At 44.4% G+C, this 22,975-nt stretch overlaps 1 protein-coding gene across 5 annotated transcripts in view; it reads left to right on the top strand.

Moving 5' to 3' along the window:
• ADAM33 (ADAM metallopeptidase domain 33) overlaps positions 1 to 21,837 on the top strand; it is a 109,053-nt gene extending 87,216 nt beyond the window's left edge. For 4 of the 5 annotated variants that reach the window (XM_069205138.1, XM_069205157.1, XM_069205132.1 and 1 more), the window contains 4 exons: positions 10,112 to 10,248; positions 11,676 to 11,781; positions 12,436 to 12,481; positions 12,907 to 21,837. In XM_069205138.1, the coding sequence (XP_069061239.1) occupies positions 10,112 to 10,248; positions 11,676 to 11,781; positions 12,436 to 12,481; positions 12,907 to 13,079 (462 nt within the window). In that variant the 3' untranslated portion in view covers positions 13,080 to 21,837. The remainder of the gene's footprint in view (positions 1 to 10,111; positions 10,249 to 11,675; positions 11,782 to 12,435; positions 12,482 to 12,906) is intronic. The other variant, XM_069205147.1, reaches the window with a different exon arrangement.
• The last annotated feature ends 1,138 nt before the right edge of the window (positions 21,838 to 22,975 follow it).

Raw genomic sequence — 22,975 nt, 5'->3', positions numbered from 1 at the left:
GAGTGTCCTGCGGTGCTGTGACAAAGGGGTGAGCCTTTGAGGCTCACCGCCAGGTGTTACAGCTCCTGCCTGGGGGAGGTGTTAGCATCTCCACCCAGTGCAGGCTTTGTTACTGGCCTCAGAGTGACAAAGGCACTCTCCCCATGGGGCCAGCAACATGTCTCTAGTGTGGCAGGCTGCTGGAACTAGTCAGCCTACACAGATAGTCGGTTAAGTTTCAGGGGGCACCTCTAAGGTGCCCTCTGGGGTGTATTTTGCAATAAAATGTACACTGGCATCAGTGTGCATTTATTGTGCTGAGAAGTTTGATACCAAACTTCCCAGTTTTCAGTGTAGCCATTATGGTGCTGTGGAGTTCGTGTAAAACAGACTCCCAGACCATATACTCTTATGGCTACCCTGCACTTACAATGTCTAAGGTTTTGCTTAGACACTGTAGGGGTACAGTGCTCATGCACTGGTACCCTCACCTATGGTATAGTGCACCCTGCCTTAGGGCTGTAAGGCCTGCTAGAGGGGTGTCTTACCTATACTGCATAGGCAGTGAGAGGCTGGCATGGCACCCTGAGGGGAGTGCCATGTCGACTTACTCGTTTTGTCCTCACTAGCACACACAAGCTGGCAAGCAGTGTGTCTGTGCTGAGTGAGAGGTCTCCAGGGTGGCATAAGACATGCTGCAGCCCTTAGAGACCTTCCCTGGCATCAGGGCCCTTGGTACTAGAAGTACCAGTTACAAGGGACTTATCTGGATGCCAGGGTCTGCCAATTGTGGATACAAAAGTACAGGTTAGGGAAAGAACACTGGTGCTGGGGCCTGGTTAGCAGGCCTCAGCACACTTTCAATTGTAAACATAGCATCAGCAAAGGCAAAAAGTCAGGGGGCAACCATGCCAAGGAGGCATTTCCTTACACAACCCCCCCCCCCCCCAAATGAAAGAGGATGAGACTAACCTTTCCCAAGAGAGTCTTCATTTTCTAAGTGGAAGAACCTGGAAAGGCCATCTGCATTGGCATGGGCAGTCCCAGGTCTGTGTTCCACTATAAAGTCCATTCCCTGTAGGGAGATGGACCACCTCAACAGTTTAGGATTTTCACCTTTCATTTGCATCAGCCATTTGAGAGGTCTGTGGTCAGTTTGAACTAGGAAGTGAGTCCCAAAGAGGTATGGTCTCAGCTTCTTCAGGGACCAAACCACAGCAAAGGCCTCCCTCTCAATGGCACTCCAACGCTGCTCCCTGGGGAGTAACCTCCTGCTAATGAAAGCAACAGGCTGGTCAAGGCCATCATCATTTGTTTGGGACAAAACTGCCCCTATCCCATGTTCAGAGGCATCTGTCTGCACAATGAACTGCTTAGAATAATCTGGAGCTTTTAGAACTGGTGCTGAGCACATTGCTTGTTTCAGGGTGTCAAAGGCCTGTTGGCATTCTACAGTCCAGTTCACTTTCTTGGGCATTTTCTTGGAGGTGAGTTCAGTGAGGGCTGTCACAATGGATCCATATCCCTTCACAAACCTCCTGTAATACCCAGTCAAGCCAAGGAATGCCCTGACTTGAGTCTGGGTTTTTGGAGCTACCCAGTCCAGAATAGTCTGGATCTTGGGTTGGAGTGGCTGAACTTGGCCTCCACCTACAAGGTGGCCCAAGTAAACCACAGTTCCCTGCCCTATCTGGCATTTGGATGCCTTGATAGAGAGGCCTGCAGATTGCAGAGCCTTCAAAACCTTCTTCAGGTGGACCAGGTGATGCTAAAGACAGCAATATCATCAAGATAAGCTGTGCTAAAGGACTCCAGACCAGCAAGGACTTGATTCACCAACCTTTGGAAGGTGGCAGGGGCATTCTTTAAACCAAAGGGCATAACAGTAAACTGATAATGCCCATCAGGTGTGGAGAATGCTGTTTTCTCTTTTGCTCCAGGTGCCATTTTTATTTGCCAGTACCCTGCTGTCAAGTCAAAGGTACTTAAGAATTTGGCAGCACCTAATTTATCTATGAGCTCATCAGCTCTAGGAATTGGATGAGCATCTGTCTTGGTGACAGAGTTGAGCCCTCTGTAGTCCACACAAAACCTCATCTCTTTCTTTCCATCCTTGGTGTGAGGTTTGGGGACTAAGACCACTGGGCTAGCCCAGGGGCTGTCAGAGCGCTCAATTACTCCCAATTCCAGCATCTTGTGGACTTCCACCTTGATGCTTTCCTTAACATGGTCAGACTGTCTAAAAATTTTGTTTTTGACAGGCATGCTGTCTCCTGTGTCCACATCATGGGTACACAGGTGTGTCTGACCAGGGGTTAAGGAGAAGAGTTCAGGAAACTGTTGTAGGACTCTCCTACAATCAGCTTGCTGTTGGCCAGAGAGGGTGTCTGAGTAGATCACTCCATCTACTGAGCCATCTTTTGGGTCTGATGACAGAAGATCAGGGAGAGGTTCACTCTCTGCCTCCTGATCCTCATCTGTTACCATCAACAGATTTACATCAGCCCTGTCATGGAAGAGCTTAAGGCGGTTCACATGGATCACCCTCTTGGGGCTCCTGCTTGTGCCCAGGTCCACCAGGTAGGTGACCTGACTCTTCCTTTCTAGCACTGGGTAAGGGCCACTCCATTTGTCCTGGAGTGCCCTGGGAGCCACAGGCTCCAGAACCCAGACTTTCTGCCCTGGTTGGAACTCAACCATTGCAGCCTTTTGGTCATACCAAAACTTCTGGAGCTGTTGGCTGGCCTCAAGGTTTTTGGTTGCCTTTTCCATGTACTCTGCCATTCTAGAGCGAAGGCCAAGTACATAGTCCACTATGTCTTGTTTAGGCTCATGAAGAGGTCTCTCCCAGCCTTCTTTAGCAAGAGCAAGTGGTCCCCTTACAGGGTGACCAAACAGAAGTTCAAAGGGTGAGAATCCTACTCCCTTCTGTGGCACCTCTCTGTAAGCAAAAAGCAGACATGGCAAGAGGACATCCCATCTCCTTTTGAGTTTTTCTGGGAGCCCCATGATCATGCCTTTTAATGTCTTGTTTAATCTCTCAACTAAGCCATTAATTTGTGGATGGTATGGTGTAGTGAATTTGTAAGTCACTCCACACTCATTCCACATGTGTTTTAGGTAGGCTGACATGAAGTTGGTACCTCTGTCAGACACCACCTCCTTAGGGAAACCCACTCTGGTAAAGATACCAATGAGGGCCTTGGCTACTGCAGGGGCAGTAGTCGACCTAAGGGGAATAGCTTCAGGATACCTAGTAGCATGATCCACTACTACTAGGATGTACATATTTCCTGAGGCTGTGGGAGGTTCCAGTGGACCAACTATGTCCACACCCACTCTTTCAAAGGGGACCCCCACCACTGGAAGTGGAATGAGGGGGGCCTTTGGGTGCCCACCTGTCTTACCACTGGCTTGACAGGTGGGGCAGGAGAGGCAAAACTCCTTAACCTTCTGGGACATATTGGGCCAGTAGAAGTGGTTGACTAACCTCTCCCACGTCTTGGTTTGTCCCAAATGCCCAGCAAGGGGAATATCATGGGCTAAGGTCAGAATAAACTCTCTGAACGACTGAGGCACTACCACTCTCCTAGTGGCACCAGGTTTGGGGTCTCTGGCCTCAGTGTACAGGAGTCCATCTTCCCAATAGACCCTATGTGTTCCATTTTTCTTGCCCTTGGACTCTTCAGCAGCTTGCTGCCTAAGGCCTTCAAGAGAGGGACAGGTTTCTTGTCCCTTACACAGCTCTTCCCTTGAGGGTCCCCCTGGGCCTAAGAGCTCAACCTGATAAGGTTCAAGCTCCAAAGGCTCAGTTCCCTCAGAGGGCAGAACTTCTTCCTGAGAAGAGAGGTTCTCTTTTTCTGACTGTGTTGCAGTTGGTTTCCCAACTGACTTTCCTTTTCTCTTGGTAGGCTGGGCCATTTTTCCAGACTCCAGCTCTACTTTTTCACCCTGTGCCTTGCACTGTGCTCTTGTTTTTACACACACCAGTTCAGGGATACCCAGCATGGCTGCATGGGTTTTTAGTTCTACCTCAGCCCATGCTGAGGACTCCAGGTCATTTCCAAGCAGACAGTCTACTGGGATGTTTGAGGAGACCACCACCTGTTTCAGGCCATTGACCCCTCCCCATTCTAAAGTTACCATTGCCATGGGATGTGCTTTAGTCTGATTGTCAGCGTTGGTGACTGTATAAGTTTTTCCAGTCAGGTATTGGCCAGGGGAAACCAGTTTCTCTGTCACCATGGTGACACTGGCACCTGTATCCCTCAGGCCCTCTACACTTGTTCCATTAATAAAGAGCTGCTGCCTGTATTTTTGCATGTTAGGAGGCCAGGCAGCTAGTGTGGCTAAATCCACCCCACCCTCAGAGACTAGAGTAGCTTCAGTGTGGACCCTGATTTGCTCTGGGCACACTGTTGATCCCACTTGGAGACTAGCCATTCCAGTGTTACCTGGATTGGAGTTTGGAGTGGAACTTTTCTTGGGACAGGCCTTGTCTCCAGTTTGGTGTCCAGACTGACTACAGTTTCGACACCAGGCCTTTTTGGGATCAAAGTTTTTACCCTTGTACCCAGGATTGTTTTGTGAAGAGGCTCTGGGCCCACCCTCCTGTGCAGGTTTTTGGGGGCCTGTAGAAGACTCTTTACTATTTTTATTTTTGGCTGTCTCACCACCCTTCCCCTGGGGAGGTTTTGTGACCCCTTTCTTTTGGTCACCCCCTGTGGAAGTTTTGGACACCCTTGTCTTGACCCAATGGTCCGCCTTCTTTCCCAATTCTTGGGGAGAAATTTGTCCTAGGTCTACCAGATGCTGATGCAGTTTATCATTGAAACAATTACTTAACAGGTGTTCTTTCACAAATAAATTGTACAGCCCATCATAATTACTTACACCACTGCCTTGAATCCAACCATCTAGTGTTTTTACTGAGTAGTCTACAAAGTCAACCCAGGTCTGGCTCGAGGATTTTTGAGCCCCCCTGAATCTAATCCTATACTCCTCAGTGGAGAATCCAAAGCCCTCAATCAGGGTACCCTTCATGAGGTCATAAGATTCTGCATCTTTTCCAGAGAGTGTGAGGAGTCTATCCCTACACTTTCCTGTGAACATTTCCCAAAGGAGAGCACCCCAGTGAGATTTGTTCACTTTTCTGGTTACACAAGCCCTCTCAAAAGCTGTGAACCATTTGGTGATGTCATCACCATCTTCATATTTAGTTACAATCCCTTTGTGGATTTTCAACATGTCAGGTGAATCTCTGACCCTATTTATGTTGCTGCCACCATTGATGGGTCCTAGGCCCATCTCTTGTCTTTCCCTCTCTATGGCTAGGATCTGTCTTTCCAAAGCCAATCTTTTGGCCATCCTGGCTAACTGGATGTCCTCTTCACTGGGGTTATCCTCAGTGATTTCAGAGTTGTTGGTCCCTCCTGTGAGGGAACCAGCATCTCTGACTATTATTTGTGGAGTCAGGGCTTGAGAAGCCCTGCTCTCCCTAAGTAGGACTGGAGGGGGGGAATTTCCCTCCAAGTCACTATCTTCCTCCTCTGAGTTGCCATCCTCAGAGGGGTTGGCCTTTTCAAACTCTGCCAAAAGCTCCTGGAGCTGTACTTTGGTAGGTTTGGGGCCCATTGCTATTTTCTTTAGTTTACAGAGTGACCTTAGCTCTCTCATCTGTAGATGGAGGTAAGGTGTGGTGTCGAGTTCCACCACAGTCACATCTGTGCTAGACATTTTGCTTCTAAAAGTTGGAATACTTTTTAAGAATCTAAAACTGGTTCTAGAATCTAATTCAAACTTTTACAAACTTTTACACTCTAAAAGAAATGCTAAACAGGATCTAACACAAGGCCCTAGCAGGTCTTTTAAGAATTTAGAAAACTTTTCAAATTGCAAAAATCAATTTCTAATGGCAATTTTGGAATTTGTCGTGTGATCAGGTATTGGCTGAGTAGTCCAGCAAATGCAAAGTCTTGTACCCCACCGCTGATCCACCAATGTAGGAAGTTGGCTCTGTATGTGCTATTTCAAAGTAAGGAATAGCATGCACAGAGTCCAAGGGTTCCCCTTAGAGGTAAAATAGTGGTAAAAATAGATAATACTAATGCTCTATTTTGTGGTAGTGTGGTCGAGCAGTAGGCTTATCCAAGGAGTAGTGTTAAGCATTTGTTGTACATACACATAGACAATAAATGAGGTACACACACTCAGAGACAAATCCAGCCAATAGGTTTTGTTATAGAAAAATATATTTTCTTAGTTTATTTTAAGAACCACAGGTTCAAATTTAACATGTAATATCTTGTTTGAAAGGTATTGCAGGTAAGTACATTAGGAACTTTGAATCATTTCAATTGCATGTATACTTTTCAAGTTATTCACAAATAGCTACTTTAAAAGTGGACACAGTGCAATTTTCACAGTTCCTGGGGGAGGTAAGTTTTTGTTAGTTTTACCAGGTAAGTAAGACACTTACAGGGTTCAGTTCTTGGTCCAAGGTAGCCCACCGTTGGGGGTTCAGAGCAACCCCAAAGTCACCACACCAGCAGCTCAGGGCCGGTCAGGTGCAGAGTTCAAAGTGGTGCCCAAAACGCATAGGCTATAATGGAGAGAAGGGGGTGCCCCGGTTCCGGTCTGCTTGCAGGTTAGTACCCACGTCTTCGGAGGGCAGACCAGGGGGGTTTTGTAGGGCACCGGGGGGGACACAAGCCCACACAGAAATTTCACCCTCAGCGGCGCGGGGGCGGCCGGGTGCAGTGTTAGAACAAGCGTCGGGTTCGCAATGTTAGTTAATGAGAGATCAAGGGATCTCTTCAGCGCTGCAGGCAGGCAAGGGGGGGCTTCCTCGGGGAAACCTCCACTTGGGCAAGGGAGAGGGACTCCTGGGGGTCACTTCTGCAGTGAAAGTCCGGTCCTTCAGGTCCTGGGGGCTGCGGGTGCAGGGTCTTTTCCAGGCGTCGGGACTTAGGTTTCAGAGAGTCGCGGTCAGGGGAAGCCTCGGGATTCCCTCTGCAGGCGGCGCTGTGGGGGATCAGGGGGGACAGGTTTTGGTACTCACAGTCGTAGAGTAGTCCGGGGGTCCTCCCTGAGGTGTTGGTTCTCCACCAGCCAAGTCGGGGTCGCCGGGTGCAGTGTTGCAAGTCTCACGCTTCTTGCGGGGAGATTGCAGGGGTCTTTAAAGCTGCTCCTTTGGATAAAGTTGCAGTCTTTTTGGAGCAGGTCCGCTGTCCTCGGGAGTTTCTTGTCGTCGTCGAAGCAGGGCAGTCCTCCGAGGATTCAGAGGTCGCTGGTCCCTTTGGAAGGCGTCGCTGGAGCAGAGTTCTTTGGAGGGCAGGAGACAGGCCGGTGAGTTTCTGGAGCCAAGGCAGTTGTTGTCTTCTGGTCTTCCTCTGCAGGGGGTTTCAGCTAGGCAGTCCTTCTTCTTGTTGTTGCAGGAATCTAGTTTTCTAGGGTTCAGGGTAGCCCTTAAATACTAAATTTAAGGGCGTGTTTAGGTCTGGGGGGTTAGTAGCCAATGGCTACTAGCACTGAGGGTGGGTACACCCTCTTTGTGCCTCCTCCCAAGGGGAGGGGGTCACAATCCTAACCCTATTGGGGGAATCCTCCATCTGCAAGATGGAGGATTTCTAAAAGTTAGAGTCACCTCAGCTCAGGACACCTTAGGGGCTGTCCTGACTGGCCAGTGACTCCTCCTTGTTGTTCTCATTATTTTCTCCGGCCTTGCCGCCAAAAGTGGGGGCCGGGGCCGGAGGGGGCGGGCAACTCCACTAGCTGGAGTGTCCTGCGGTGCTGTGACAAAGGGGTGAGCCTTTGAGGCTCACCGCCAGGTGTTACAGCTCCTGCCTGGGGGAGGTGTTAGCATCTCCACCCAGTGCAGGCTTTGTTACTGGCCTCAGAGTGACAAAGGCACTCTCCCCATGGGGCCAGCAACATGTCTCTAGTGTGGCAGGCTGCTGGAACTAGTCAGCCTACACAGATAGTCGGTTAAGTTTCAGGGGGCACCTCTAAGGTGCCCTCTGGGGTGTATTTTGCAATAAAATGTACACTGGCATCAGTGTGCATTTATTGTGCTGAGAAGTTTGATACCAAACTTCCCAGTTTTCAGTGTAGCCATTATGGTGCTGTGGAGTTCGTGTAAAACAGACTCCCAGACCATATACTCTTATGGCTACCCTGCACTTACAATGTCTAAGGTTTTGCTTAGACACTGTAGGGGTACAGTGCTCATGCACTGGTACCCTCACCTATGGTATAGTGCACCCTGCCTTAGGGCTGTAAGGCCTGCTAGAGGGGTGTCTTACCTATACTGCATAGGCAGTGAGAGGCTGGCATGGCACCCTGAGGGGAGTGCCATGTCGACTTACTCGTTTTGTTCTCACTAGCACACACAAGCTGGCAAGCAGTGTGTCTGTGCTGAGTGAGAGGTCTCCAGGGTGGCATAAGACATGCTGCAGCCCTTAGAGACCTTCCCTGGCATCAGGGCCCTTGGTACTAGAAGTACCAGTTACAAGGGACTTATCTGGATGCCAGGGTCTGCCAATTGTGGATACAAAAGTACAGGTTAGGGAAAGAACACTGGTGCTGGGGCCTGGTTAGCAGGCCTCAGCACACTTTCAATTGTAAACATAGCATCAGCAAAGGCAAAAAGTCAGGGGGCAACCATGCCAAGGAGGCATTTCCTTACAACGCAATAATGAAATATACTCCCAATTAAAAATGTAAGAATAAATCCATTAACACCCAATGGCAAAAGTTGAAAACAGGAAATAATTCCAATTGTAATGTAGAACTTAAATTAAGTTGTCAGGGACCTACGCAGCCCCTGAGGCGGACTTTCAAATAGTTTGTGGGAGTTTGTCCTCGTGAAATAACTTTAAAAAGGTTATTGAAGTCAATGGCTTGACTTGGACCACTCGGGAGGCTGTATCTAGCCATACTCTGATCTTTTTTTTATTTTTATTTTTACGTGAAGCTTAGGGGGGTTCCCTGAGACACAGGTGAGCAAATTACAATAGGGTAAATTAATCCAAACCATGGGCCTTATGTAGAGTTTGGCAGGCAGGATACTCATCACAAGTGTGCCGGATGTCCCGTCTGCCGCATTACAAGTGTATCAGAGCCTATGGCACTTGAAATGTGGAATGCCTGCCACATTGTGGCAGAGTATCCCATCTGCCAACCTCTAAATGAGGCCCTCAGTTCATTAAACATCACAACTTAGAAGAACATCCAGTCCAATAGAAAGCAAGTTTGCTGCTGTCTGGACAACATTGCAGTCATCACTCTGGTCCATGTGGCTCATACAAAGCTACGTCTAACTTACTAAAACCTTTGCAAGCTAACAACCACAGACAGAGCATTCCCCATTAATCCAGGTCATTGAAATGTCTTTTTTCTGTCCAGCTGCAAAAAAGGAGTTCTAATTTGGAGGATACTGACCTCCCTTGAGCCCATGGGATGTATAGTTCACAACAGATATTTTTATGCTTTTTCACAAAAGCTTTGATGAGTATATTAAGTATGTAAGTTGTACTCCTCTGGTACTACTTCACATATTTAAGAATGCCTTTGTGAGGTGGCCCCATAATCTTTAGGCCAACCCAAAATTAATGTTTTGCTTTTCCTTGCTTCCTTTTTTAATGCTCACTCTCTTGACACACATGAATACATTTTCATTTTTTCTACTTTATATTCCAAACAATGTGGTCAGTTCTGGAGAACTTCTCCGCGCACTGACACATGACTCTGTGAATTGGCTCCTTTGTGTTTTTTGCATGTTGGCTGCTGCTTTGACCAGCGTGATAAGGATTTGGGGAGTGGATTCAAAAGTGACTTTTTAGGGTGTAGATCAGAGACACTAGGGAATAAGGTGAAGTACCAATGGTGTGCTGTAATGATAAAAGAAAATCAAGAACGATACGGCGCTATTTGACAACAGAATGAACAAATACCTGAATTTTGTGTTGTGTTTCCTGATGATGACTCAATAGACTTAATCTATATATGAAAGAGCTGAAACAGTGCTCAGCATTTATGCATTCATTCTAGTACAAGTGATTGGAAGTAAAACAAGTGCGATGACTTCTACACCAGAAAATGACAAGGTTGTGCATCTTTGTTTGTGCCCTAGGATTCTGGAGTCCGCGCCACTGATCTGGCAAAATACGTAGCTCACGAGATGGGCCACAATCTGGGAATGATTCACGACACGCGGGAATGCCACTGCCCTGTGTCTTATGGGCACTGCTTGTTGTCGAAGCACACTGGGTAAGAAACAATGTTTTCTGTATGTGATGATCTCTAGGTCTGTGTCCATGGACCCATATCCCTCTAGCAGGACAACACCTCATAGAGAATTAGGAACTATTTGTAACAATTAAAACTTCTGCTCTGCAGGAGTAGCTGTTTCAGTCACTCACTTGCTCTTTGCTCTCAGGAGTGGCCATAATTCAGAATGCCTCACCCACAAAATCATCCACTGCAAACACATGACCACTTTGTGGAAAGGATCGATCCTCTCTCCCAAAGACCAAAGTTTTCATCTCTTCTTAGTCCATCATTGAAAACTAGAAAGAACTGGAATCAGTGTCTGCAGCACCAACACTCGTCATCACCAGGATATTGCAAACTAGCATGACCACCCCCCTTCATAGAGACACTGCTCAAAGCTGGACTCAACACCAGTGCTCCTGCCTCTGAGCTGGTCTGTGGGTTGAGTTTCTGCACTGGAAGTCCATGATGAGTCAGTGGCATGCCTTCACCAATCCTGGCATAAGCCGTGATGGCTCTGCCATTAGGCACATTTGTGAATGAAGAAACTCTTTCGTGACGCTACACTCGTGTCTGGTAAAAGCATGCTGCCTTTTAAGGTTACATCTGCCCAATGGAACAACGGATCTTCTGAAAGCTGGCTTCTTCTCAAGATCTCGCTAAAGACAACATTTTAGGGGTTTCCGTGAGCATTTTTGGTCAAGATTATTTTAATCAGGTTCGGTGTGACATAAATGACTGACAGCTAATTTTGATTCCTTGCCTCTATCATTCCAGCCCTTCTCTCCAGGACAGAGGTCTTTCACCAGGTCTGCTACATTATTGCAGACTTCCCAGAACAAAATAGGGCTCTCCTTGATACCAGACTATGTTAAAAGCTTGGGTTAACGTCGCCATCCATTTCTGTCTTGTATGAAAGTGAGTGCCACAGTTGTATTTCCATGAGATAGTAAAACTTGTCCTGGAGATCATTCAATTCTTCGTGATGAGCTAACACATTCGATCCATCCATCCATTTCATGCATCCAAAGCAGGCGCATTTATACATCCGTCTGTCCATCCCGTCTTCGTTCCTTTGCCCTTCACTTCCTACCTTTTTTACCCTTAATTCCATACGCACACCCCTCTTTTCTCTTTCCTCTTTTCTCTTTTCTCTTCTTTCTTTCTTTTTTTCTTTTTTTTCCCCTTTTTTTCCCCTTTTTTTCTCTTTTCTCCGAAGCCAAAACTATAGCAGGATAAAGTTGTTGGCCCCATACTGGCGCCATTTCTTCCACACTTTACTCTTATACGTCCCACACTACGCTTATGGTGTTGTGGTTGGCAGTAGTTTCTAACTTCTTACAAACATCTGTAAATAGAGCCATGTGAAACTTTACTCCACACATGGATGTGGCCATTGATGATGCACACTCTGGCTCTTCCAGGCACAACATGAAGGCTGTGTTCAGTGACTGCAGTCATCGCTTTCTCACCATATTCCTCCAAGAGAAGAACGTCACCTGCCTAAAGGATCGACCCAAGACATACATTGTAAGTATCCTACGGCGTGGAAATGTTCGCATGGATGTCTCAATGTAAGGTCTTCAGGCCTGATGTACAGACATTTGGGTGCACTTAAGTTCAACGTAGGTGCACAAAAAGCATCTATGGGTGTAATGTCACAGTTCCTGATTTAAGGACGTTTCTGCATTTAAAAGCTAAGGATTAGCTAAGGAAGGGTGGCCATACAAGGGCAGCATAAAGTTGGAGAACACCCATAAACCTCAGTTTGGGATCATTTATTAAATCTCACATGGGTGCTCACAATGCGAAGATATAATTGTGCTCCAAAATAAATGTTTACATAAGAGAGATTAGTAAACTGTGATGTGAACTGAATATACCCAGATTTCCCGGAGGAATGTGGGAGGGGGTGTTACACCAAAGGTAAACATCTAAAAAAAAGTTTCTCTGCACTAACTCATAAATTTGCCATGTTTAATTCTGTTGATTGTTGCCTTGTAGACAATACATGGGATAAAGTAAAGAGACAGAGATGTACTCATAGAAACCTACGCAGATTGACACGAATTCAGTCAAAAATCAATTCATAGCAGTAAACCTAAGTGAATTGGATTTAAATCTTTTTCCAAAGTGTTTCTAAATTTGCTTCTATGCTTAATACTGTTTCTCATTCTTTTGCAGGATGTTTATCCGCCTTCTGAGGAGCACGCCAACATTCTTCCAATTGGTAATAGCTCATCCGACACTGTTTCATCCTTTAGACCAGACTTTTATCTTCATAAAGCAGAATCTTAATATAGTATTGTTTGTATTAAAACCAAACATTCATGAAACTTGGTTTAGATCATTCTCTACAGATTCAGAATCCACATACCACCACCACAGCAGTTACGGAACACAGGGCTTAATATCACCCCTGTTTTCTATTTATTATTTTAATGGGCTCTAGAATCAACTCTTGATGAGCAACAACTGGTAAACTAACATTAGCCAACTTGAACCATTCCATTAGCAAATATGTCTCCTAAAAATGATATCAATACAACAGGCTGCAGATCCTCTAGAGAGCCACATTAACAAATAAGCTTAATTGTAGAGTATACATTAAGTACAGTGTGATACAGAATATAACACAGTTTCGGTTTCTTGCAGTTGGGGTCATCTCCTTACACCTGAGTGTTCTGCTTCTGCTGACTCTAATCGCATGGGTGATTTGGAAAAGAAGGCGAACAAGTCAGAAAGCAGAGTTCTCAACAATGTTCAATAGAAGGAGCACATTCTCCTCAATCCAAAGTTGGGAGGACTGGTCTGGTGCTGCAGTGTGACTGATGGACCCTTCATCAGAGGGATGACCACTGTGTCCATGAGCTGAGTACCTCACTGCCATGCTCCATAAAGATGAGACCTCAATGTAAACAACAGAATATGTATCCAGGCAGTTCACCTTCTGGAGTTAGACCACTTCAGTGTTTGCAGATACATGGAATCTCTCCTGCAGATGAATGGATTATTAATTCAGAACAACCTCTATACCTCATTGACATTTCCTTGTTCTACCTCATCGACATTTCCTTGAGTTGATTATAAGCTTGAATGCTAGCTAGGTAGAACTGAAGCAACGAGGAATGCAGCCCGTGAAGGAAGATGTCCTCCGATAGCCTAAGAGATGCACGTCACTCAGTGGTCCTCAGTCTGAAAACAAGGTTCAGTCGGGTTTGATCTGATGAATGGTTTTATCACATAGCTTAGGGCACAATGGGGAATGGTACTGTGTTTTTTTAATTGGAATTTGTTGGACTTGGTCACAAATTGTGTAAGGATTTGCGCAGCTTTCTTATGAAAACCACCAGGAAATGCAATACCCAGATATTGACAAATAGAACATTGTTGAATTTGCTCATGGGTCTACTTCCTAAGGATCTTCGAGAGTTGCACAAACTTGCGTTTTCAGTGCAAATATTGAAAACACAAATAACTGCTAATTCGTACCATTCGCTGTAATTGTATTTGATGTATATTTATTACAGCATTCTTGGGGTTTGATAGCTAATCAAACAAAACAAGAAGGATCTTGTGTCTTCTATCATTTTAGTGCCCTGGAAGATATGACATCCACAGCTACAAGCACCTACGAAGATAGGGCCATAGGTATATGACCCCAACTTGTGGAGTAAGAGACATGAAACCATGCTCCCCAAAGGGAAGAAGGGGACCTTAGAAGTGAGTCAGAATCCTTGAACTTCTTGTTTATAGTGCCTTAATGCACCTATAAAATTGGATAAAAGGTATAAGGGAAGAATCGTACTTGCTTATAATCCGTAATCATATTGTAAACAAGGAGGTATCCAGAAGGGAAGGATATAAACTTGACTATCACAGTGAAAAACTCAATTATTCACTAGAAAATAGTTTCTTTTATTTCCAATTAACCAATTAAACTATAGTGTCCACAGGTACCTGTGCACCCAGGGAAATCTTATATACAACCAGGTAGAAAAATACAATATATACATATTATACAACACAAAAAACATCAAACAAAAATTCCATTAAAGCACCGTAAGAAAATAAACATGATCTGCAAAGCCATTCAATGACCAGCAGTCACAAAAGGAGGAGATGACGGTTATCCATGGAGCGTATCTTGCCTCAGTGGGAAAGAGCAATCACCGAGAAAAAAGTCTGATACAATCCGTAATTTCTTAGGTCATAGTTCATAAATTCCAAAAGTCACTCCTCGAAGAATACAGTCGACGCGTTTCGGCCTTAACAAATCTGGCCTCCTCAGGACAATAAATACAGTGCCTGGATAACGAAGGAAACGGGATAAATCATTAAAAATCATTAAATATCACGAACCGGCTAATTATCTTTAGCTAAGCAACATTGCCGAACTGGGTGTTTTCAGAAATAACAGCTGTTTTAATACGTAATCAGGCAGGCGATCATGGTCTGATACGAGGGATTTAGGAGAATAAATAATTCTTGCTAAAATATCTTGAACCCGAGCTAGGAATTATCATCTATGCTGTTTAGCAGTGAATGAATGGTCATATGAAACTGCAAAATTATGTATAATTCTCCACTAACATATATGAAATACACAGTTACATGCATTCAGTAGTGCATTGAGTGGTAGTGCTAAGCCTATAAAACTACTGTATCTTGTCTTGCTCTTATCGCTCCAGTCCTCGCTCCACACCTGTCCAGAGGAACAGAAGCCTCTTGCTGTGTCTCATTTGCAGTTTTCTGAAAAGGTTAGGTCACCTGGTTGGCTTCAGTCTGTTTTGATGCTGACATGCTGTGCAAGGGTGAATCGGTAATGGTTACCCTAGTTGGCATGGTGGAAGCTAGGTGTTTGAGTTGTGAGTAGACTGGCTATGTGTATGCACATTCCAAAGAGTATTAGAAGGTAGAAAAGTCCTGTGATATGGATCCCAAAGGTGTTATGTTGGAAATGGGAGCATTTTCCAAGGTATTAGATGTTAATAAAGATTGAGGCCCTCTTTACGAGTGTGGCGGTCTTAAGACCACCACGTTTGCGGTCGGTCCGCCGCCAAAGTGGCAGTCCGACTTCCACATTACGGCTATGGTGAAAGTGCTGCAGTCTTAATCTGCCGGGGCAGTGCTGCCTTGGGGATTACGACCCCGTGTCTGCCAGCTTTTGCATGGCAGTTCCACCGCCATTCAAAGTCTGGTGGTGACGGGGGCCCCATTGGTGCCCCTGTACTTCCCATGCACTTGGCATGGGCAGTGCAGGGACCCCCCCGGACAGCCTCATTGTGCTTTTCACTGCCTGAAGTGCAGGCAGTAAAAAGCGCGACAGGTGCATTATGATTACAAGCCAGCATCTATGTTGTGGTGAGTTTCCTGCTGGGCCAGCGGGAAACTCGTAATAGGGCCAGCGGGCAAAAAACCGGAGCGGCGGTTTTCCAGCCCAAAGAGTTTGCGGGGCGGCCTCCGCTTCCCGCCAAACTCATAATGAGGCCCTGAGTGTTTATAATCAAAGGTTAAACCAAAGGATTTGGCCGGCTAGTCAAGAGTGGAGAATTTACAGATAATGAATAACTGAGGCTGACCCTCTTTGGGTCAGAATATTATTTTGGGATCTGAGTGGTTGGAGACTGCTTTCTGAAGTGTTGAGTTTCCCTTTGTGCCTGGATATAAATGCTAGATAGGAAGGGCATACCTTGGTACAATGAAGGGCATGGTTGTTGCATGTCTTCACAGATTGCGGGGCGATGTCAGTGTATTAATGAATAGGGACCACCCACTCTCTTAAAGAGAGTACCTAACCACCACACAAACACATCAAAGACAGCAGTTGACAGGGTACATTCTTTTGGTGCAGCAAACAGCAGAATAATAGTGTAAGATTAACAATGTGAACTTGAGTGAATTGGAAGCAGACTGATAGAAAAGATGAAACCCAGATTTAGATTATTCTTAACTATCCATAAAAATGTACAAGGATTTGATTTTATGGCTCCGGTCAATGCTGTTAAATAGTTTCAGGAGGTAACAAAGTGTAGGAAAGTAAGCCTTTTAAGTGGCAATGATGTGCAGTGTATATAATTGTAATGCAAATGGCTGTGGATATGTGTTTTTGTTGCAAGATGGTGATGGGCACTTAGACTGTCAAAATGACCCCCATGCATAAATATCTCCATACATAAATGTTAACATGTACCTAAAGACAGCTACACCTATTAACAAGCTTTTGCTATCTGATCTGTAAGAACAAAGGTCGAATAGTTAAATAACTCATTTCTGTAGAAGGTGAGGAGAGGATGCCTGGAATTTATACCAGGTGGATTTGTTTTTATTGTATTATGTTTGTAGTCTGTGTTTATGCATTGAACTGATTTGGGTCGAGAGAGATTTCCACAAGGAGGTGTTCTTCACCATTTATTAGATGCTTTGGTTACATTGACAGTTTATGATTGAGTTACATGGGTAGTGCATTTTGTACTGGGGTTTGACCACGTTAGCTGGATAGTGGCAATAGAGTGGTTGGCAGTTTGCTTTGTGGCAGCGATTAGTTTCCTAGAACTGATTTTTGTTACATCAATCTGCAATTCACATTTTACGATTTGGCAAGGGCCATTCTCTCCCGGTGAATTCAAACTCATTGGTCTTTTTTAACTCTGCCTGATTGTGTCTATAATAAAGTTTCAGTCCACCAAGAGAGAGTTCGAATTTCACCTCCCTCATCACTTCGCTACCCTCTGTGTTATTTGTCATACCTCACCCATACCTCATAGGCCTGTCGCTTGTTGTAAACTCCAAAGAACTCACCTTTGGCCAGGGTAGTAGCCCACGCTGACATTCTGCCTTATGCCAGCGCGAAGAGGGTCACAATGATGACGCATGCCACCTCTGGGTGTGTGAGAACTTCCATACTAACAAGAAGGTCTCTTTCCTGGTGAAGAAACCTCACACTCCTTCTCTGCACACTTTAGGCAGGGGTATTTGTGTGGTTATGTACATGTTTGGAGTTGATACTTTGAGAGCATCATTGTCTTGTTCCATTGAATGTTGACTCTTATCCTTTGGTTAGCCATCGAGAATGAAGTGTTCAAGTATCAGCAATAAGCAAGGGGTATATAGTCTTCTAGGAAAAGTGTTTTTTCACAAAGGAATGGGGGTTTGATGGACATTAGAGCTACACGCTTATAGTGTGCGCCCGTTTTGGGCATGGGATTCCGTTCCGGTTTAACTCCGTTACAAACAAGTGTCAACCTGATCTGAATTTCTTACTCACCCAATGACTTTTGAGTCCGTGTTGTAATAAGCGTGTGGTGAAGAAGTATTACCCCATGGTATTCTTGCAGCGCCATGTGCTGAGTAATTCAAGCGATATGTGTTGTTAGACAAGAGTAGGACACATGCACTGTTGGAGGCATAGGGGTTGGACTGCCTTAGGCCATGTTTAATTAAGCCACAAACATTTGTGTGGAGGAAATAAGGGGTTGTGTATTGATAAATTAAGATTCTTGTTTGTCCGCAGAGGCTATTGTCACCAATCAGTTGTAAGCCCAGGCTAGTCCCAAAAAATTGATGGCCTTCCTTAATCCATAGTTACTCAAATTCTGCCTGATTCTCAAATTTCCAGACTTTTCTCTACTAAAAAGATTTTAACTTAGTCATTTGTTTCATTAAAGCACAGACAACCTCTTGTCGTGGGAGAGCACCCATCGAGCCTTGTTTTCCTTACTCAGTACATTATAATAGTTATTATATAGTCCATTCACTTGTTAAGATATTTTAGTCCACTCATTCCTCACTGGATAATCCTAGAAGATTGTTGGGTATGCTTTGATATGGCGCTCCAAGGTAGGCCTTCTTTGTTTTGATAAGTTAATAATTGTCTCTTTCAGGATACTAGAGAATTGCAGATGGTCTTTGCTCTCATTGCTGTATTGCAGTCTTTAGTGCTCAATCCTTATTTTCATCTTCCCAAGATATCACTCCTCCATGTGCTAATATAGCATTATAGCCTGCAGCCTATGCTATAACCATTCTTAATGGCCCTGAACCTGGGTTGCGGGCCTGAGCTACAGGTGAGACCCTTTGACGAGGCAGAGGGTATATTTTTTTTTAACAAAGGTATAATCTGAGGCAGAATGCCTTTAAAGGTGTTAGAATATTCCAGCCAATGAGGGTAGAACGTTCTACATTAAAAACAGCTAAACAGAAAGACAAAAAATGGAATGTTTGTGCAGGAAGGATTAACCAGCCATTATTGGCCCTGAGCACTCCATTGTCTTCAATTGCGCTCTCAATATTCCAATGTTCCAGTAGGTAAACATTTCATAGCAAAGGGATTTTGACTTCTGGAAGCATTTCACATGGGCATCTGCACCAAGGCAAATCATTGCCCCTGGAATAGAATTGAAGAGGTACACATTTTCCTAATTTCTCTTCACCCACCATGAAACACCAATAACATAGATTACGATGCAGAATATGGCTCTTGCATTCTCTTGCACAAGTCACATAGACTATTTGTGCAAATGCTCATGTCAAATCATCACAAACATGAGAAAAAAGAATTCAACTTGATGGAAGCCAACTCTCTTAGATAGAGGTCAAACAGGGTGAACAATAGTGACTAAAACATGGCAATATGCAAAATGATACTTATCACTGTGAGTTTAAATCATAATTTATACTAAGTTATACATGGTAAATACAATTCATTGTTTATGTTAAGCTATACAATGTAAATGTAATTTGTATTGTGTACACAGTCATTGTAAATTTAGTTCACAATTCATACTGAAGTGTGTAAACACTGTGAATTTAAAGCTTGGCATATTAAGGTGCACAAGCACTGTAAATTTTATTTGGGGTTCATAACACGCTATGTGAAAACTGTATTGTATTTTTAATAAACTTTGCAAAAACTGTAAACTTTGCACTTGTATAGCGCACTACTCACCCATTAGGGTCTCAAGGCGCTGTACGCATACCGCTGCAGAACCCCTCCTGGCTTTTCCCTGTGAGGCACCCACTCCTGGACAGCACTAGGGTGAAGCCAGGCATCCAAGCGCTGTGAGGGCCGTTGTGGAGATTAAGAAGGCTATTGCCCAGAGTTACAGAGAGGGACCCATTAATTAGATTTGGCACCGAGGCGAGAATTATCTGGTCCAAGGGAATTGAGCCCAAGACCTGCCTAGGAGGGAATTGAAGCCTGGTCCCGGGCCAGATCTCTGCATCGGGGTCTGCCGCTCTGACCATTGTGCCACACTTCTCCACACTTCTTAATCATAATTCATACTAAAGTATACAAGCTCTTTAAATGTGATTCATACATAGTTCCTACTAAGCTACACAAATACTTTAGAGTATGGTAGATGTGAGATATTCTCCAAATACTCAGATTTCTCATCCAACCAGCTTGTCTTCCACATGCTCTTTTTTGAGTCGGGTACAGCCCAAGTTATCCCATAGTGAAGCCTCTTCCGCCTCCGTCAGCAGAAACCTTTCACTGATGGCCCATCCGATACTGGCCGTTGGACAGTGTCCGACACAATGGTTGTTCTATTTAGAGTGGTTGTTCCTTTGTAAAGTGTTCCTCTGTGGAACTGAAAGGAAAACCTTGTGGTCCCAACATACTGGGAAAACACTCCAGCATGTCCGGACCTGGTTATGTGTTTTTCAGTAGCAAACACCTGCTTTGGGACTTTCTTTTTTAAAACAAAATAGTTTGCTGAGTAGGGTCAATAAACACAGTACTGAAGCCTCAGTGCCTTCAATGGAGCCACCATGGTTGCAGCTTTGCTAAAGACTGAAATTCCTGGCTGCCTGGTGGAGATATCTAATTATGGCGGGTGACCCTGTGGACCAGAAGGTCGTTCCACATTCTCTAAATAAGCCTCTTTCAATTTAGTGCATAATTCATACTAAGCTACACAAAATATTTGAATTTTGTTCCTAATTTCCATTAAACTCAACAGTGAATTTAGTTCATCGGAACCTGTGAATATATTTAATAATTCATACTAAGCTATACAAAACCTTTGAATTTTGTTCCTGAAGCCCATTAAACTCAACAATGAATTTACTTAAGAGGAAACTGTGAATCCATTTAGTAGTTCATACTAAGCTAAACAAAACCTTTGAATTTTGTTCTTAATGCCCATTAAACTCAACCGTGAATTTAGCTTATAGGAAACTGTATTTAATAATTCATACTAAGCTACACAACCAATGTACATATGAGAGGGGTATTCCATACAAAGCTTTATAAACACTGTGATCAATTAGAGGCCGCAATTATAGACTACATTGTCCAGTAATTCTTTTCAAAATATCTGTTTTCAAGGCTTTCCAAGCATGAAAGACATATGATATATGTAACATCCTAAAGCATAATTTCAATGAACACAGATCACTATTTTTTTGATGAAAGATTGTTTCAATATCGGCACTTCTTAAAAAGAAAGATGAAATATTGTAAAATATGTATTTTGAAACAATGTTTTGGTGAGGAATGGGTTAAAATGGGTACTGCCCCATCACCGCCAATGCCCCAGCCCTTCGCATTCAGATGGATGGCCCAAATAGTACTGTAGAGTCTTGTTGTAGCTCCAGGAGCAAGGAGACAACTTCAGAAGCAGCATGCCAAACACTTGAAGGGTAGCTATTCCTTTCCCATGAGCAAAACATGAAAATCTGTCTTAAAAAAAAACAGTGAGTACTGGTGTGCTGGCAGAGTCTTGTAGTGCAATAAAGTTTTATGTGACTGTCACTTTCATTAACAACTGAAGTATTGGAATGAAAATCACTCTAAGAATTGTACACAAGAAGAGACCCTTAATCTCTGGGTTGTCAAGGTGGTGGGATTTAAAAATTATTCCTCAATACAAATGTGTGCTTCTTGCTGTAGGGTTGTGTTGTCTCCTCGCTCAGTTTTTTTATGCAAATTCACAAGCAGTGTGGGTGCACCTCAATTAATTGGCTCACAAGTTTAAAAAAGAAAGTAAGGTAATTTCAAGTAACAACTACACAAACTTTGGGTCAGATTGAAACCTTGGTGGATGGGATACTCAGTCACAAACGTGATGCATATCCCGCCCACCATATTACAAGTTCCATTGTATCCTAGGCAACTTATACAAGGACGGGCATGATATTTGTCACATTTGTGATGGAGTATCCCATCCGCCAAGGTCGTAATAAGGCCCTTTGTGTTGAGAAATAACTTATTTTGGCCAGGTGGTACCTTTACTGGCTAAACTGTCGATAAACCACCAGGATGGTACTAATAGGTTGATGTATTATCATAAAAAAAAAAAAGAATGAAAATAGAAGTGTCATGGTGATGTTGTGTTGGACAATTACAGCTCCATCTACAGTTTTGGATATGTGTAATTTGTAATTCATGCAGGACCCTACTCCAAGAATATGAAGTGTATAACTGAGGAAGACCCATAGGATTTACCCACGCCTTACAGTGGTAATGCTTTACTCCAGAATTGTGTGATGCACGGAGACAAATCCATAATCAGGAGATCTCAAGAAACTGTGACTGGGTATTTTATTAATACAATTTTTTTTTTATTTTTTTTTATTTAACATTCACATTGGAATCCAGATGTGTGCAGCCGCTATGTTATACTGAAATCGATATTAAAGTTCTCAAAATATGTGGCTCAATTTTTTTTATTGCTGCTGTTCTTATGTTCTACAGTATTGGTCGACTTTTAGAAATAAATATTTTTAAATCCATATTCGGTTGTCATTATGTGTTTAAATTGGATATAGAACCACAACAACCATCATACCTCTTCATCCAAACAGCCATGTGATTGCAGCTCTGCCTGCATGTAGGAAAGTGCCCTCTTTCTTGGCATGGGTACCACCACTCTTTGCCTGTTTGTCAGTGTGTTTGAGTGTGTTCACTGGGATCCTGCTAACCAGGACCCCAGCGATTATGCTCTCTCCCTTCTAACTTTGTAACTTGTACCATTTTCACCCCTCATTTGGATACTGGTGCCCCTATGTAAGTCCCTAGTATATGGTACCCAGGGCATTGGGGTATCAGGGGATCCCTGTGGGCTGGCTGCAGCAGTTATTCTGCCACCCATAGGGAGCCCATGGAAAGGGTTCTGCGGGCCTGCCATTGCAGTCTGAGTGAAACAGGTGCATGCACCCGTTTTCACTACAGGTCACTGCACCAGGTCACTGAGTCACCCCTATGGTAGGCCCCCTCAGCCCAGAGGGCAGGGTGCAGGTACCTGTGTGTGAGGGCACCCCTGCACTAGCAGAGGTGCCCCCATGAGCTCCAGCTCCATTTTTCTGGACTTCGTGAGTGCGGGGACGCCATTTTACGCGTGTACTGGACATAAGTCACTACCTATGTCCAGCTACATAATGGTAACTCCGAACCTGCTCATGTTTGGTATCAAATATGTCAGTATCATACCTCAATACTGTTGCAAGTATTGGAAGTATGATTCCATGCACTCTGGGGGCTCCTTAGAGGACCACCAGCATTGCTACCACCAGACTTACAGGGGTTTTTCCAGGCAGCCCAAGCTGCTGCCACCCCACAGACAGGTTTCTGCCCTTCTGCTGCTTGATCTGATCAAGCTCAGGAAGGCAGAGCAAAGGATTCCCTTTGGGAGAGGGAGGTAATACCCTCTTCCTTTGGAAATAGGTGTGACTGGCTTGGAGGGGTAGCCTCTCCAAGCCACTGGTTTTGCTTTGTAGG

Source organism: Pleurodeles waltl, chromosome 1_2 (genome assembly GCF_031143425.1).
Source record: "Pleurodeles waltl isolate 20211129_DDA chromosome 1_2, aPleWal1.hap1.20221129, whole genome shotgun sequence".
In the NCBI taxonomy this organism is placed as follows: Eukaryota; Metazoa; Chordata; class Amphibia; order Caudata; family Salamandridae; genus Pleurodeles; species Pleurodeles waltl.
This window is presented reverse-complemented; position numbering and strand designations above follow the sequence as displayed.